General features: G+C 36.6%; 1 protein-coding gene across 4 annotated transcripts in view; it reads left to right on the forward strand.

The window, feature by feature from the left end:
- LOC121378591 (zinc finger SWIM domain-containing protein 8 homolog) overlaps positions 1-12,195 on the forward strand; it is a 40,394-nt gene extending 28,199 nt beyond the window's left edge. For 3 of the 4 annotated variants that reach the window (XM_041506841.1, XM_041506844.1, XM_041506843.1), the window contains 7 exons: positions 2,954-3,057; positions 3,639-3,831; positions 4,300-4,413; positions 5,390-5,673; positions 6,218-7,435; positions 7,915-8,092; positions 8,244-12,195. In XM_041506841.1, coding sequence (XP_041362775.1) covers positions 2,954-3,057; positions 3,639-3,831; positions 4,300-4,413; positions 5,390-5,673; positions 6,218-7,435; positions 7,915-8,092; positions 8,244-8,460 — 2,308 coding nt within the window. In that variant the 3' untranslated portion in view covers positions 8,461-12,195. The remainder of the gene's footprint in view (positions 1-2,953; positions 3,058-3,638; positions 3,832-4,299; positions 4,414-5,389; positions 5,674-6,217; positions 7,436-7,914; positions 8,093-8,243) is intronic. The other variant, XM_041506842.1, reaches the window with a different exon arrangement.
- Positions 12,196-12,203: the final 8 nt, after the last annotated feature.

Genomic DNA, 12,203 nt, shown 5'->3' on the forward strand with positions numbered 1-12,203 from the left:
TTAATTGTTTTCCAATTGTGTTTTTTAAAATACATTAGAATTTTAATCTTTGTTAGTTTTGTTTTTATAACGTGGGACACATACACAAAACAGAAATAAATGCAGGGCTCGCGCTGTCGGTAGCCAAATTAGCCATTGGCTAATTTTAAAAACAAATGGCTAATAAAATTTGCAAGTGGCTAAAATTTTGGCTAAGCCATTTTCTGTCTTCTGATGTGAACAAATGGTTACATAATCTATCCAACACCTCAAACATAATAATACTACCAAATATTCAATTAGCGTAATAGCGATCTCGCGACCGGTAACGAGAAACGGTGTCATGCAGAATTCAGCGTAGGCCTTATAATGTTTGCTTATTTTAATAATCACGGTTATTAATTTTAACGGCATGCATTCAACATGTATGACAGCAATGTCTGGAAGATCTGTAACTTGTTATTTTTACTTTGTAAAATCTTTGAACCAAATAATAAAAACAGACCAACAATGCTTGTCAATTTGAATACACATGCCAGTTCAGGGCCAAAAGACATGTAGGACATCTCAAGGTCTGAGTTCAGCCAGACCGAGCGAAAACAAAATGTTTGTTAGACTGGTTTGTGCACTTCACGTTAAACCAAATGGACACTACGAACACCAATGAAATAGTTTGCGAACGTTAGGAAGAATGTTCGTTGACTGAACTGAGGACAGCTCTCGGTGCGAATATACGCCACGCTTCAGTCAGCTGACACCCGCGTGTCAAGAGACATCGTTGCGGACATTAAACAATACGATTACGCAAAAGTAAATCTTGATGTAAATTTGTAGAAAAACAATAGTTATTCGCATCAATGAATACCTAACTGCAGTTTTTGTTTATTCCTTTGTCTTTGTTAATTTCGTACCCATGGCCGAGAGCACGCATGCAGATCGCGATCGCCGGAAATGAACATGCAGTATTTAAATTATACAAATTGCAGTTAAATGTACACTGAATAAAATTAGTTTACAATAATCATATTTGTTAGATAATTTTAGATATAAATTTGTAAGACTGTGAAGTGACATTTAATAAGTTAGCTGGATTTTAAAAAGACTGTAAATATTAAATTTACTAAAAAAAAATTATTTGTTATTTTTTTATTTTGTTTTTAAATAAATGGAGTATACTGTGGTGAAGTCGGCATTCTTAGCCGAGGTATTTTGTAAGCAGAAATCACAACAAGCATTTAACATGACGCTGAAATCAACAGCAACAACATGGCACAAATTATGAAATCGTTTGGGTTGGGGAATTGATGGGTCACTTTAAAAAAAAAAAAAAAAAAAAAATTATTCAGACTAACATAAAGATTGCTATTTAAAGAAGTAATGAGTTCTATATATAAAAAAAAGATCTCAACTTTTTATTTGGGAAAAAAGGAAGAAAGAAAAAACAACACCATCCATAAACATCCACCCACCTCCATATTTCTGTATGTTTGTTAATTTAATGTCATAGGCCTTAGAAGTGAGGGTGGGTGTATGGGGTACTGGCTTCAAACTCTGAAGATATTGCTTAACCCCATCCTAACCCCACCCCCGCTGAAAAAACTCGAAGTAATATATTAACTGCCCCTACCCCCATTGAGGTTTTGTTATTCCTATTTATTCCAGTTTGTACACAATTAGCTGAAAAAGATACATTTTCATATTCATATATAAATACTCTATACAGTACTGTGTAAAACAAATTTGGCTAAAGCATTTTCAATATGGCTAATAAAAATTCCATTTGGCTAATATTTTGGCTACAGGTATTTTTGATCCAGGGTGAGCCCTGTAAATGCGTCATATTATTAATGCAAATAACACGAGCTCGCATTTTTCGCATTAATTTCAGGATCTATAGTATATCAGTAAAATCTACAACTAAAACAACCTACGTCCTCAGATACAACATTAACATGTATATTGGTAAAATCTACAACTAAAACATCCTACATCCTCAGATACAACATTAACAGATATATCGGTAAATTGTACAACTAAAACAACCTACATGTATGTCCTCGGATACAACAAATATATCTGTAAAATCTGGAACTAAAACAACCTATGTCCTGAGATACATTAACAAATAACCATCTAGAAATATCTGTAAAATCTGGAACTAAAACAACCTATGTCCTGAGATACATTAACAAATAACCATCTAGAAATATCTGTAAAATCTGGAACTAAAACAACCTATGTCCTGAGATACATTAACAAATAACCATCTAGAAATATCTGTAAAATCTGGAACTAAAACAACCTATGTCCTGAGATACATTAACAAATAACCATCTAGAAATATCTGTAAAATCTGGAACTAAAACAACCTATGTCCTGAGATACATTAACAAATAACCATCTAGAAATATCTGTATCTGTAAAATCTGGAACTAAAACAACCTATGTCCTGAGATACATTAACAAATAACCATCTAGAAATATCTGTAAAATCTGGAACTAAAACAACCTATGTCCTGAGATACATTAACAAATAACCATCTAGAAATATCTGTAAAATCTGGAACTAAAACAACCTATGTCCTGAGATACATTAACAAATAACCATCTAGAAATATCTGTAAAATCTAGGCGGAAAAACTGTACATTCTTATCATAGGAGAGGCAGGATATAGCTCAGTAGTAGAGCACTCGACTGAGGTCCACTGGGTTGTGGGATAATTTCCTTTTGGTCGACTCGTCAGGGTTTTTTTCCCCCAAAATCATAACCATGGATAAACCAACTTCTTAGCTTAAGCCCTAAATATATGGAAGAAAATGATGAACCTCACCTTTAAACTGAAGTCTGTGTACCATTAGAAGCCTCTGATGTTGCACCATGTTTTCCTGTCACTCTCGAAAATAAGTGTAATAATAATCATGTACTGGATATGACTAGCCAAAGTGTACATTCCTTTCTTTTGTGTTCTTACAGTGGGAAGGATACAGACAGCTCTGCCCTGGAGGAAGAGGGAGATGACATCAAGGCTCTGGAGGCCAAGATCAGGTGTCTCGGGATGAAGAAGAAACCATCGCAAGGTACGTGAAATCTCGGTTTCTTCTTCTATTCCAAATTCCAAAGTCTTTTAGGGTGGAACGTAGCTCAGTGGTAGAGCTCTTGCTTCTATGTTGATCATATAACCGTAAATAAACTGTGTTGAGTGCATCGTTAAATAAAACATTTCCTTCCTTCTTTCTATGTTGATCAAGTATAAAAGTAATTTTATGTTTGCCTCCAGATAGCTCTTATATAAAATGTGTTGAGTTCCTTTTCTTTCCTTTCTAAAGTCATTAAAGACTTTCTCGTGGTCGTACTTGATAAAAAGACAACATTCACATGAAAACTCAAATTTGACAGGACATTGTTAGTTTTTGGTTGAACTTAGATATATCTCTATGTGATATTGCAAATCTCATATACTGTTTTGTTCAATGTGTAAGTAGCAAAACTATCTTTACAACCTTAATTATCTTATCTTATTTAGTTATAAGCCATCAGTATTTTAAGTCTGATAGATACTGAGTCGACATCCCAGTTTCAGCTCCAGTGAAAGATGGATCACACTTTCACTCAGGCTAGTTTTTTTCGAGTGGAATACAAATTGTCTTTTAATCAACAGGAATGGCAAGCATCGACAGCAGTGCCCCTGAAACGACATCGAGCGACAACTCCCCGACCCTGGTGCGTCGTAACTTCAACAAGCACCAGGGACCTGGCAGCGACTGTGGGAGCAGTGCAGAGAGCAGTGACTCCATCGGATCCAGCAGTTCTGGGGACAAGGCAGCAAGACTCATACACAGGGAGAATGAAAGGTTTGTCAACGGCTAAATAAAATCGGGTATTTCAGTTGACCTTTTTAGGGAGGCATACTTTATATGCTGAATATTTCTTAGTTTTTATTCAGGAGGCTATAGAGAACTTTTCAAACTTGAGGTGCAGTAAAATAATTAAAACAATACACATTGTGACTTTCCATGTTGGAAGCTTTAGGCGGCTTAAAGATGGGGTGTTATGAAATATTTAATCCAAAATACATGGTGATTTTTAATTTTGGAAGCTGTTTGTGGCTTATAAATGGTACTAGTTAAGACTAAGCAAATGTTTAACTGTGATATTTCATAAGCGGCAATTTCAGTTTTAGATTCCCTTTAAATTAATCTTGTGAAATTCTATTGAGGTAACATTGAATACAGCCGTTTTTATTATAATTCCAAGATAGCTTCTTCTATTTCAAATTACCATATGTTTTTAAGATGTAAAGAATTAGTGTTTCCTTTCAGTCCACCAAGTCCGTACATCAACAGAATGCTGCCGTCTCAAGTGATCATGGACTCTCGAAGTTCCACTCCAAACATTAAAGGAATGAGGTCATTGTCAGCTCAAATTTCCTTACTGTAAATAAGTTCTTTATTATTATGACTTGTGTTCAAAACTATTATAATCTGTTTTTATGGCATGCATTTAACATTTTGTATGGCATTAAGTTTGATCCTAAGTTCTGATTAATTTTCTTTTAATTTACATTCTTAATTAAGAATTTATAAATATACTAGACCAGCGAGAAATCTTTTATAATAATGAAAATAAGACTTGCCTTACTGTAACTGTTCAATTGTGACATTGAAATGTATATTAACCAGTCACCAAAGGAGGTATTAAAAGGTGGCCTTTTAAAATAGGTGGTTGCATATACAGATCACTTTGTAATATATTAAATGACTTTTGAGAACAATAATGTGTTCTCTTAAGACAAGTGGCTGGTTACCAGGTGACCTCTTGACCAAGCGAGATGTAGTCCAATGGTCAAGCACTCACTTGATATGCGGTCTGTCTGGGATCGATCCCCGTCTGTGGGCCCATTGGGCTATTTCTCATTCTAGCCAGTGCACCACAACTGGTATATCAAAGGCTGTGGTATGTGCTGTCCTGTCTGTCTGGCACATATTAAAGAAACCTTGCTACTGATGATAAAATGTAGCAGGTTTCCTCCCTAAGACTTTATTTGTCAAAATTACCAAATGTTTGATATCCAATAGCTGATGATTGATGATTAATAAATCAATGTGCTCTAGTGGTGTCGTTAAACAAAACAAACTTCTTTTTTTTCTTGACCAAGTTTTACTATATATTACTTAAAAATTAATGATTCCCATATTCTCTTTATATTTTTGTGTGTATTAATAACCAGACATTTTTCAGAAATAATATATGGTTTAGAGAGGTTCTGATATTCAAAATGACACGGTGGAAAATGTCTGTTTTTGAGTAAATGTTTGTTTACAGAGGGTTTCGTTTTGCTGTATTGGTTGCTTCTATGTTAATTTTTTCTCAGGACATTCCAAGATGCTTAATAAAAGTATTGTTTTGCAGATACAAGGGAAAGAATCGCACGATGCCGACAATTCCAAACCAGCCGAGTGAGGCGTCGTATCACTTCATGTTTGAGCTGGCCAAGAGTGTTCTGCAGAAGAGTGGCGGCAACACCTCCAGCTCCCTGTTCACCCAGCCCTCCAACTCCACCAACCACACTGGTGCGCACCGCAACCTCCAACTGTGTGCCTTCCAGATCGGACTCTACGCTCTTGGTCTCGGCAACTGTGTGTCCCCGAACTGGCTCTCCAGGACATATTCATCGCACGTGTCGTGGATAGAGAGTAGGTTTTTTAGGACCAGTTCATAATTGTCTTCATTTTCAAAAGTGTACAAAGAGCATTCTTGTTTTCTTTCCACTACCTTCCTCTCTCCTGAAAGTCTACAGCAAAAATGGGATGCCTTTATCAACATGCTTGGGGTTTTATATCACCGTTATGAAGTAAAAAGGCTACTTTTCTAGTCCCGTCCTACAAAAATGTTTTTTTGTAAATAATTTCAGTTTTGTTTGACCTAAGAAGAAAAGTAAAAGTGTTTTGGAAAGAACTAAAAATACTATATTTGTGTACAATTTAGCAAACAATTGACTCAGAAATAAATAACTCGTAGTACATTCCATAGCATGAAAAAAGATGGACGATAGGTTCATCTCAACATGTGAAAAAATATAAACTTTAATTTAATAAATTTTTATTTCCTTTGTATTATGCAATGAACTTCTGTGGATGCAGCCATCAGTTACATTGAATTATGGTATGCAAGATATTGTCATTATAATTGAATTGTTACCTGTCATATTATTATAGAGTTATTTAATTATTCTTTCAGACCAGGCTCTGGAGATTGGGAGTGCTGCTATTAAAATTCTCATTGACACCTGGGAAGGTCACCTGACACCACCGGAGATTGCATCCCTGGCAGACCGAGCTTCTCGGGGTCGCGACCCAAATCTAATCCACTCCGCCGCAGAACTCGCCTTGTCGTGCTTGCCACATGCCCACGCTCTCAACCCCACCGAGGTCCAGAGAGCCCTGTACCAGTGCAAAGAACAGAGTCGGGACATGCTAGAGAAAGCCTGCCTGGCTGTGGAAACAGCTGCTGAAGGGGGTGGAGTCTTTCCCGAAGTCTTGTTTGACGTTTCCAAACACTGGTACGCTCTGTCTGAGGAGGCTGCCCAGAACGTGGCCGATATTCCCGACAACTGCAGCGCACCGTCCCGAAACCAGAATTACCCCGACATCGACAACCAGGTTCACATCGTGGCCGCACCTCCACTGACACTCCAGAACGAACGGACCAGCCCCTCAGGACATGCGGTGCTGTCGTTCGCCGATACCCCCCCTCCGAACCAGGTGACCGTGTCTGCCAGTCAGCAACTGATCTCTCACAATACGGGGCAGCTGGCCCCCCAGGCCATGATTCTGCCATGCGCCATCCCGCAGACCGCTCCCCACCACCACGCTCAACTACCTCACTCAGCCTACCTACAGCACTACAACTATGTGCAGCAAGTGCCTGCGGCGACATTCACGCACCACTACTCCCAGCACCACATGCCGCTGCACACCCATGGGCTCCACGCAGCGTACGTGACACCCTACTACCAGACCCAGGCTCAGTTTGCCAGCATCCAGGGCCTGGCGAACCACGCGCACGTCTACCACACCTCGGCCACCCACGTGGGGCAGCTCGCCCCTGCGGTGCAGGTCTACCAGGGGCCCACGTGTCAGGTGGCCACAGTGCAGAACATCACCTCGTCGACATCCAACCCCTGCTACGCCATCCAGCAGGTGGAGCCGTCGACCACCACCACCTCGTCAACCGCGGGCCAGATCCAGGCGGTGTGTGCACAGCCGCCGCAACTACAGCCTGCCGCACATAATCAGGAACAGCTCAACTATCTGATGGCTGCCTTCAGAGTGGGCATGGCTGCCATGGAAACACTCGCACGCAGGGTGCACGATGATCGCCCGCAGACTAAATATGCAAGGAATCCTCCATATGGAGAAGATTTAAAATGGTTGCTTGGAATTTCTATTAAACTGGGTAAGTGATTTAGTGTACTGATAGAGATGAATAGGTTATGTAATTATTTGACTGAAATTATAATGGATATTTTATGAACATTTCCATGTTCCTGTCTAAATAAATTATGAAAAGCGTGCTTACTGTCATAAGTTCCAAAGTCCATATCTGTTATGATGATTAAAACTGTAATTCTGTTGTACATGTGCATGACAATTTAGAATGATATTGTTTGTAGCAATCTGTTTATCTTTCATATTGATATTTTAAAGGAAATGTTCTTTGGGATCATCTAAAAAAATTAATGAAAGCACTAAAACTGACAGATGCCGAAAATATTGTAGAGAAAATATAAATGGAAAACACCTCCCCCACCTCCCAGTGATGAAATAATTTTGTCTTTTTCGCAGCATTCAATTTTAAGATTATCCCTAACCAACTGCATTTATGTACAAATGAAGATATAAGATATAATTTTACTTGTGTTATCACCCATCCAGGAACATCGTACCTGCAGCAGTTCTGTGTGAGCGCCGTGAATGCGGTCGTCAGTCCATTCATCCTGTACGACCTGGCACTCGAGGCTGCCCGCTTCCTGGCCCGCAACAACCCGGCCCACGTGCCCAACCAGCTGAGATCGACACTCCTCAACTCACTCTTCCAGAAGTGTTTACAGATGTGAGTTTGTACACCAGTTTAATGATTCACTTTTTAACCAAGTACAAAAATGTACTTGTGACATCTTTTCATGTTTTAACTTTTTTTTAAATATACTTTTATATTTTTCTAAAAAGAAATTTATCCAGGTTTTTTTCCCTGCTGTTTATAGGTTTATACAGTGTGCCCACCAGAGAATCCATCACATCACCCACACTGACTACGACGACTTTGTCAGCATCGTGTGCAGTGCACGCAATGCATTCTACATGGCTCCCGGGGGTGTGGTCCAGTTCAACGAACTTCTGCAGAGTCTACGGCGGTCGAAGTCGTGCCGCAAGGAGCTGTGGCAGCGAATCATGAACGGTCTGGCGACGGGCAGCGTTTGACTACTATCTCCAGTCGTAGTTAGCTTGTATGTGTTCAGAGGCTCTCATTCATTATATTTGTAGGAAAAGAGAGAATCACTGAAGTCCTGTTATTCTTATTTTTATCATTAAAAAATCATTAAAATGATGGGAAAAAAAATTTAAATACATTTTTGAAACAAAGAACTGCCATATTTTGTGCACATTGTTTATGCTACTTTTTTTGGAGTAGATATTGAAATGTATTACAGTATGAATAAATCAATATTTATATGTATTACCATACTTGAATTTGTATGAAGTTCTGTACCTTTTTGTAGGACTTCCATCATGAGATGGGAGCCAGAAGCCAGTTGTGTGCAAACATTTACATTTCAACAGTCGTAGCTGTGGAATAAATATAAGAAACAGGCTTTGAGTAACTCAGGAAATATTATGATTCTCAAACAAGATTCTTAGGTTCCAATCAGCTCTAAACATTTCATTCTTTGTTGGCCATACCTGAACATTCATATAAAAAAAGAAAAAAAGAAGGAAAACCAAAAAGTTGTTTAATGATTATAAAAAGACACTGAGATTGTACATTCAATGGAATTACATACTCGGTAGATGCTTGACATTAAAAAGGTGAAAACTTTCAAACTGTCTTACAGAATTGCAGTTTTGTTTTAATTGCACTCTGAAAACGTCTTGTCCTTTTTCTTTGATGTGTAGCTTACAGTAGGCCCACCTCCTCCTTAACACTCTTCAAAAGTATTCTGCTTACAGTAACATAAACAAAGTTTTCATCCCTGAATGTGCCTCTTCTTAACACTCTTCAAAGTACTCTACTCACAGTGACATAACCTTTACTATTTAAGATCGCAAAGTTTTCATTCCTGCACGACAGATTGGATGAAAGTTTGTTACTGCTATTATAATAATCCTTGTTTCCGTATCCTAATAAATGGCACCAAGCATTCATAGAATCTACTATCAATTTATCCATTAATATAAAGGTCAAGCCAAACCGTTTTCATTTTCACATCACAGAATAACACACAAGCTGAATTTGTGCAGAATATGTTGGTCATACAACTGGCTTGTGGTTCTCGTTGACTTTTCATGTTGAACTTATATTTTTTGAAGGTGTTGCCATGTCCACATTTGTTTCATGTACTGTGCGTATTTAACACTTGTATTTATATACTTTGTTACCCATATTTTATAATCATTAGTTTGGTTTTTATTGATTATTGGTTATGTTTATTCTGCTTTGTGTTAATTTGTTTGCTTTATTATTATGTCCATTTACTATATTGTATTTGAAAATATGAGTCCTCCATTGCAACTTGTATGTTACCATCTATTGTTAAAACAGATACTCTGATTTGTAGGCTATTTAATTATATGAATTATTATAAAAAAAACTAAAAAAAACTATTCAGAGTAAGGCCTGATGAAGCTATCGTGTATTATGTTCATCTTGAGCCTCTTTAAGATAACATCTGATTTTTGAAAGAGCTTCCAAAACTTGTAGTTTAAAGGCATATTGTCACAGACCATTGACCTATTTAATTGTCTGACAAAGTATTACCTGAACAAATATAATTTGATTTGTCCCTAAATGTACTTTATTCAACCATCTCATAACCACCATACTCCATTTATTAATGACATTTTGTAAAAATAATTGAATTATGGCAATGGTCAATAATTCAAAAACTAAAATTGCCGAGAGGGATGACATGGATTTCACTCCATCATGGTTTAAGGTGATCCGATAGCTAGATTTTGTTTCCAACAATTAATGTAATTTTTATTTATTATCCATTTTTAGAGAAATAAGGTCCTTAAATCTGTGACAGTTGACAGTATACCTTTAAACTACCCTCTGAATTGTTAACAATTAAGTTGTGTGTCCCCATGTGTGTATACGTTTTTATTTTCCATATATGCGGTTTTGTATGCACTTGTGTGTTTTCGGACCAGTTTTCGTATACGTTTTCATACCTACTGCATACATATCTGGTTGGCACTCCACACCAGATTAATGGACACAGTCCTTTGTTATTTCATTGTGTAGGATTTTAGTCACATCCACATCTGTGTATGCACAAGTGGACACACTACTTTATTCACACATGCAGCCTGTTAAGATTACCACGCCATGCAGATTTAAGTTATCGTCAGTATTTTTTTAAACAGATGTTCTAACATGGTATTGTTCAGGTACCATGTGAATTGTTAAAACCACTATTCAGACTAGAGCCTGTTTTGATGAATTAGCTACCATCTGTATTTTCAAAATGGCTACAGCTATTTGGAGCCTGTTTAAGCTGCTGTTTGTGCATTTAAAAGATTCTGTAATTGGAATTTACTTAAGACAGTCATGAAATTTGTTATTTATGGATTCTTCAACCTTGTTTTATTTATGCGAGTCTCTTTGAAATTGAATTCACATTTTTGTTGATGATTTTGTGCAAATTCTGTTAATGGTAGGGTGGGGGGAATTGAAGGCAAATAATATATAAAAATCCATGTATATTCTAAAAAGTATTTTAATATTTAAAAACAGCATTTTGATGTAATTTGTAAAATGCTGTATCATATTTTGGGACCAAATTTTCACATTACAGAATATGATTTTTAAAAATAATTTATTAAAAGAGTTTTAATCTTCAATATTATATAATGTGAAAATCTTGTAGTTTCAAGTAACGTAAAATCCTTTTAACAAGCTAATTAATAAAAGAAAGAGACTGAATGGCTACTGTAGCTAAATACATGTACTAGTATTCATGTCATTGTAACGTGTTGGGTTTTGTACAGTTTAAGATAATCAGAACTTACGTTGATGGTTCTATTAATATTATACCATTCAACTTATGCTAGGGATATTTGGGAAAACATGTTGAGTAAATCAACTGCATTTATTGTGTGTGGTGGATGACATATGTAATTGTAGTCTTGTATCACTATGGTGATGTGCGGAACATCCAGAGTGTGTAGTACCACTGATCACACGTTGAACAAATTCACATTGTGCACAAACTAGTATATCTCTAGCAAAAGTTGAGTGTATTGGCAAGTGACTTAGCTTGAAAATAAAGTTCCTACTAGGAGTATTTTGGAAAATCTAGCCCTTTAAATAAGAAATTAAGATTTCAATTTGTAAATAGGCAAAATATTTTAGTATAGGTCATTGCCAACTTATACATGTTGATGAAGTATAACTAATAAACTAGTCACTGATGGCTTGCAGTTAATCCGACTTAGTGAGAAATTAAGGAAGAATTGGCACATTAAAATATGTATTATTTCATTGTGGTCAACATGACTAAGCAAATTGAGAAATGGTCTTTTTTTCTCTCATCCTGATGTTGTACTGGTTTTAAGGTTGAAGTGAAATTCAATATTATTTTTTTGTTGTTATCTTGTTTATATGTTTAAATAAACCAGATTTTCCACTATTCATTTACATTACTGTTGATTTAGAGTAAGCGGTTAGGTTTGTAGGTTTTGTCCAAAAGTACAACAGTTGCAATAATAAACTTATCAATTTTATTGTCTGATGGTTCTTTCCTTGTAAGTCAAATCGTAATTATTTGAACAGCAATTATTGGTTCCATCATTTAAGTAATGTTGCCGTTTTTTGGTATTAATTTCACGAAATTTGTGATATATGAAATAGTAAATGCTAAGTATGGTACTAATAATGTTTTCCAAGTAGTAACCATGCAATTGGTGAATAATGTTGCAAACCTTTTCGTTCATCAGAAAAT

This window comes from Gigantopelta aegis, chromosome 8, assembly GCF_016097555.1.
Source record: "Gigantopelta aegis isolate Gae_Host chromosome 8, Gae_host_genome, whole genome shotgun sequence".
Taxonomy (NCBI): Eukaryota; Metazoa; Mollusca; class Gastropoda; order Neomphalida; family Peltospiridae; genus Gigantopelta; species Gigantopelta aegis.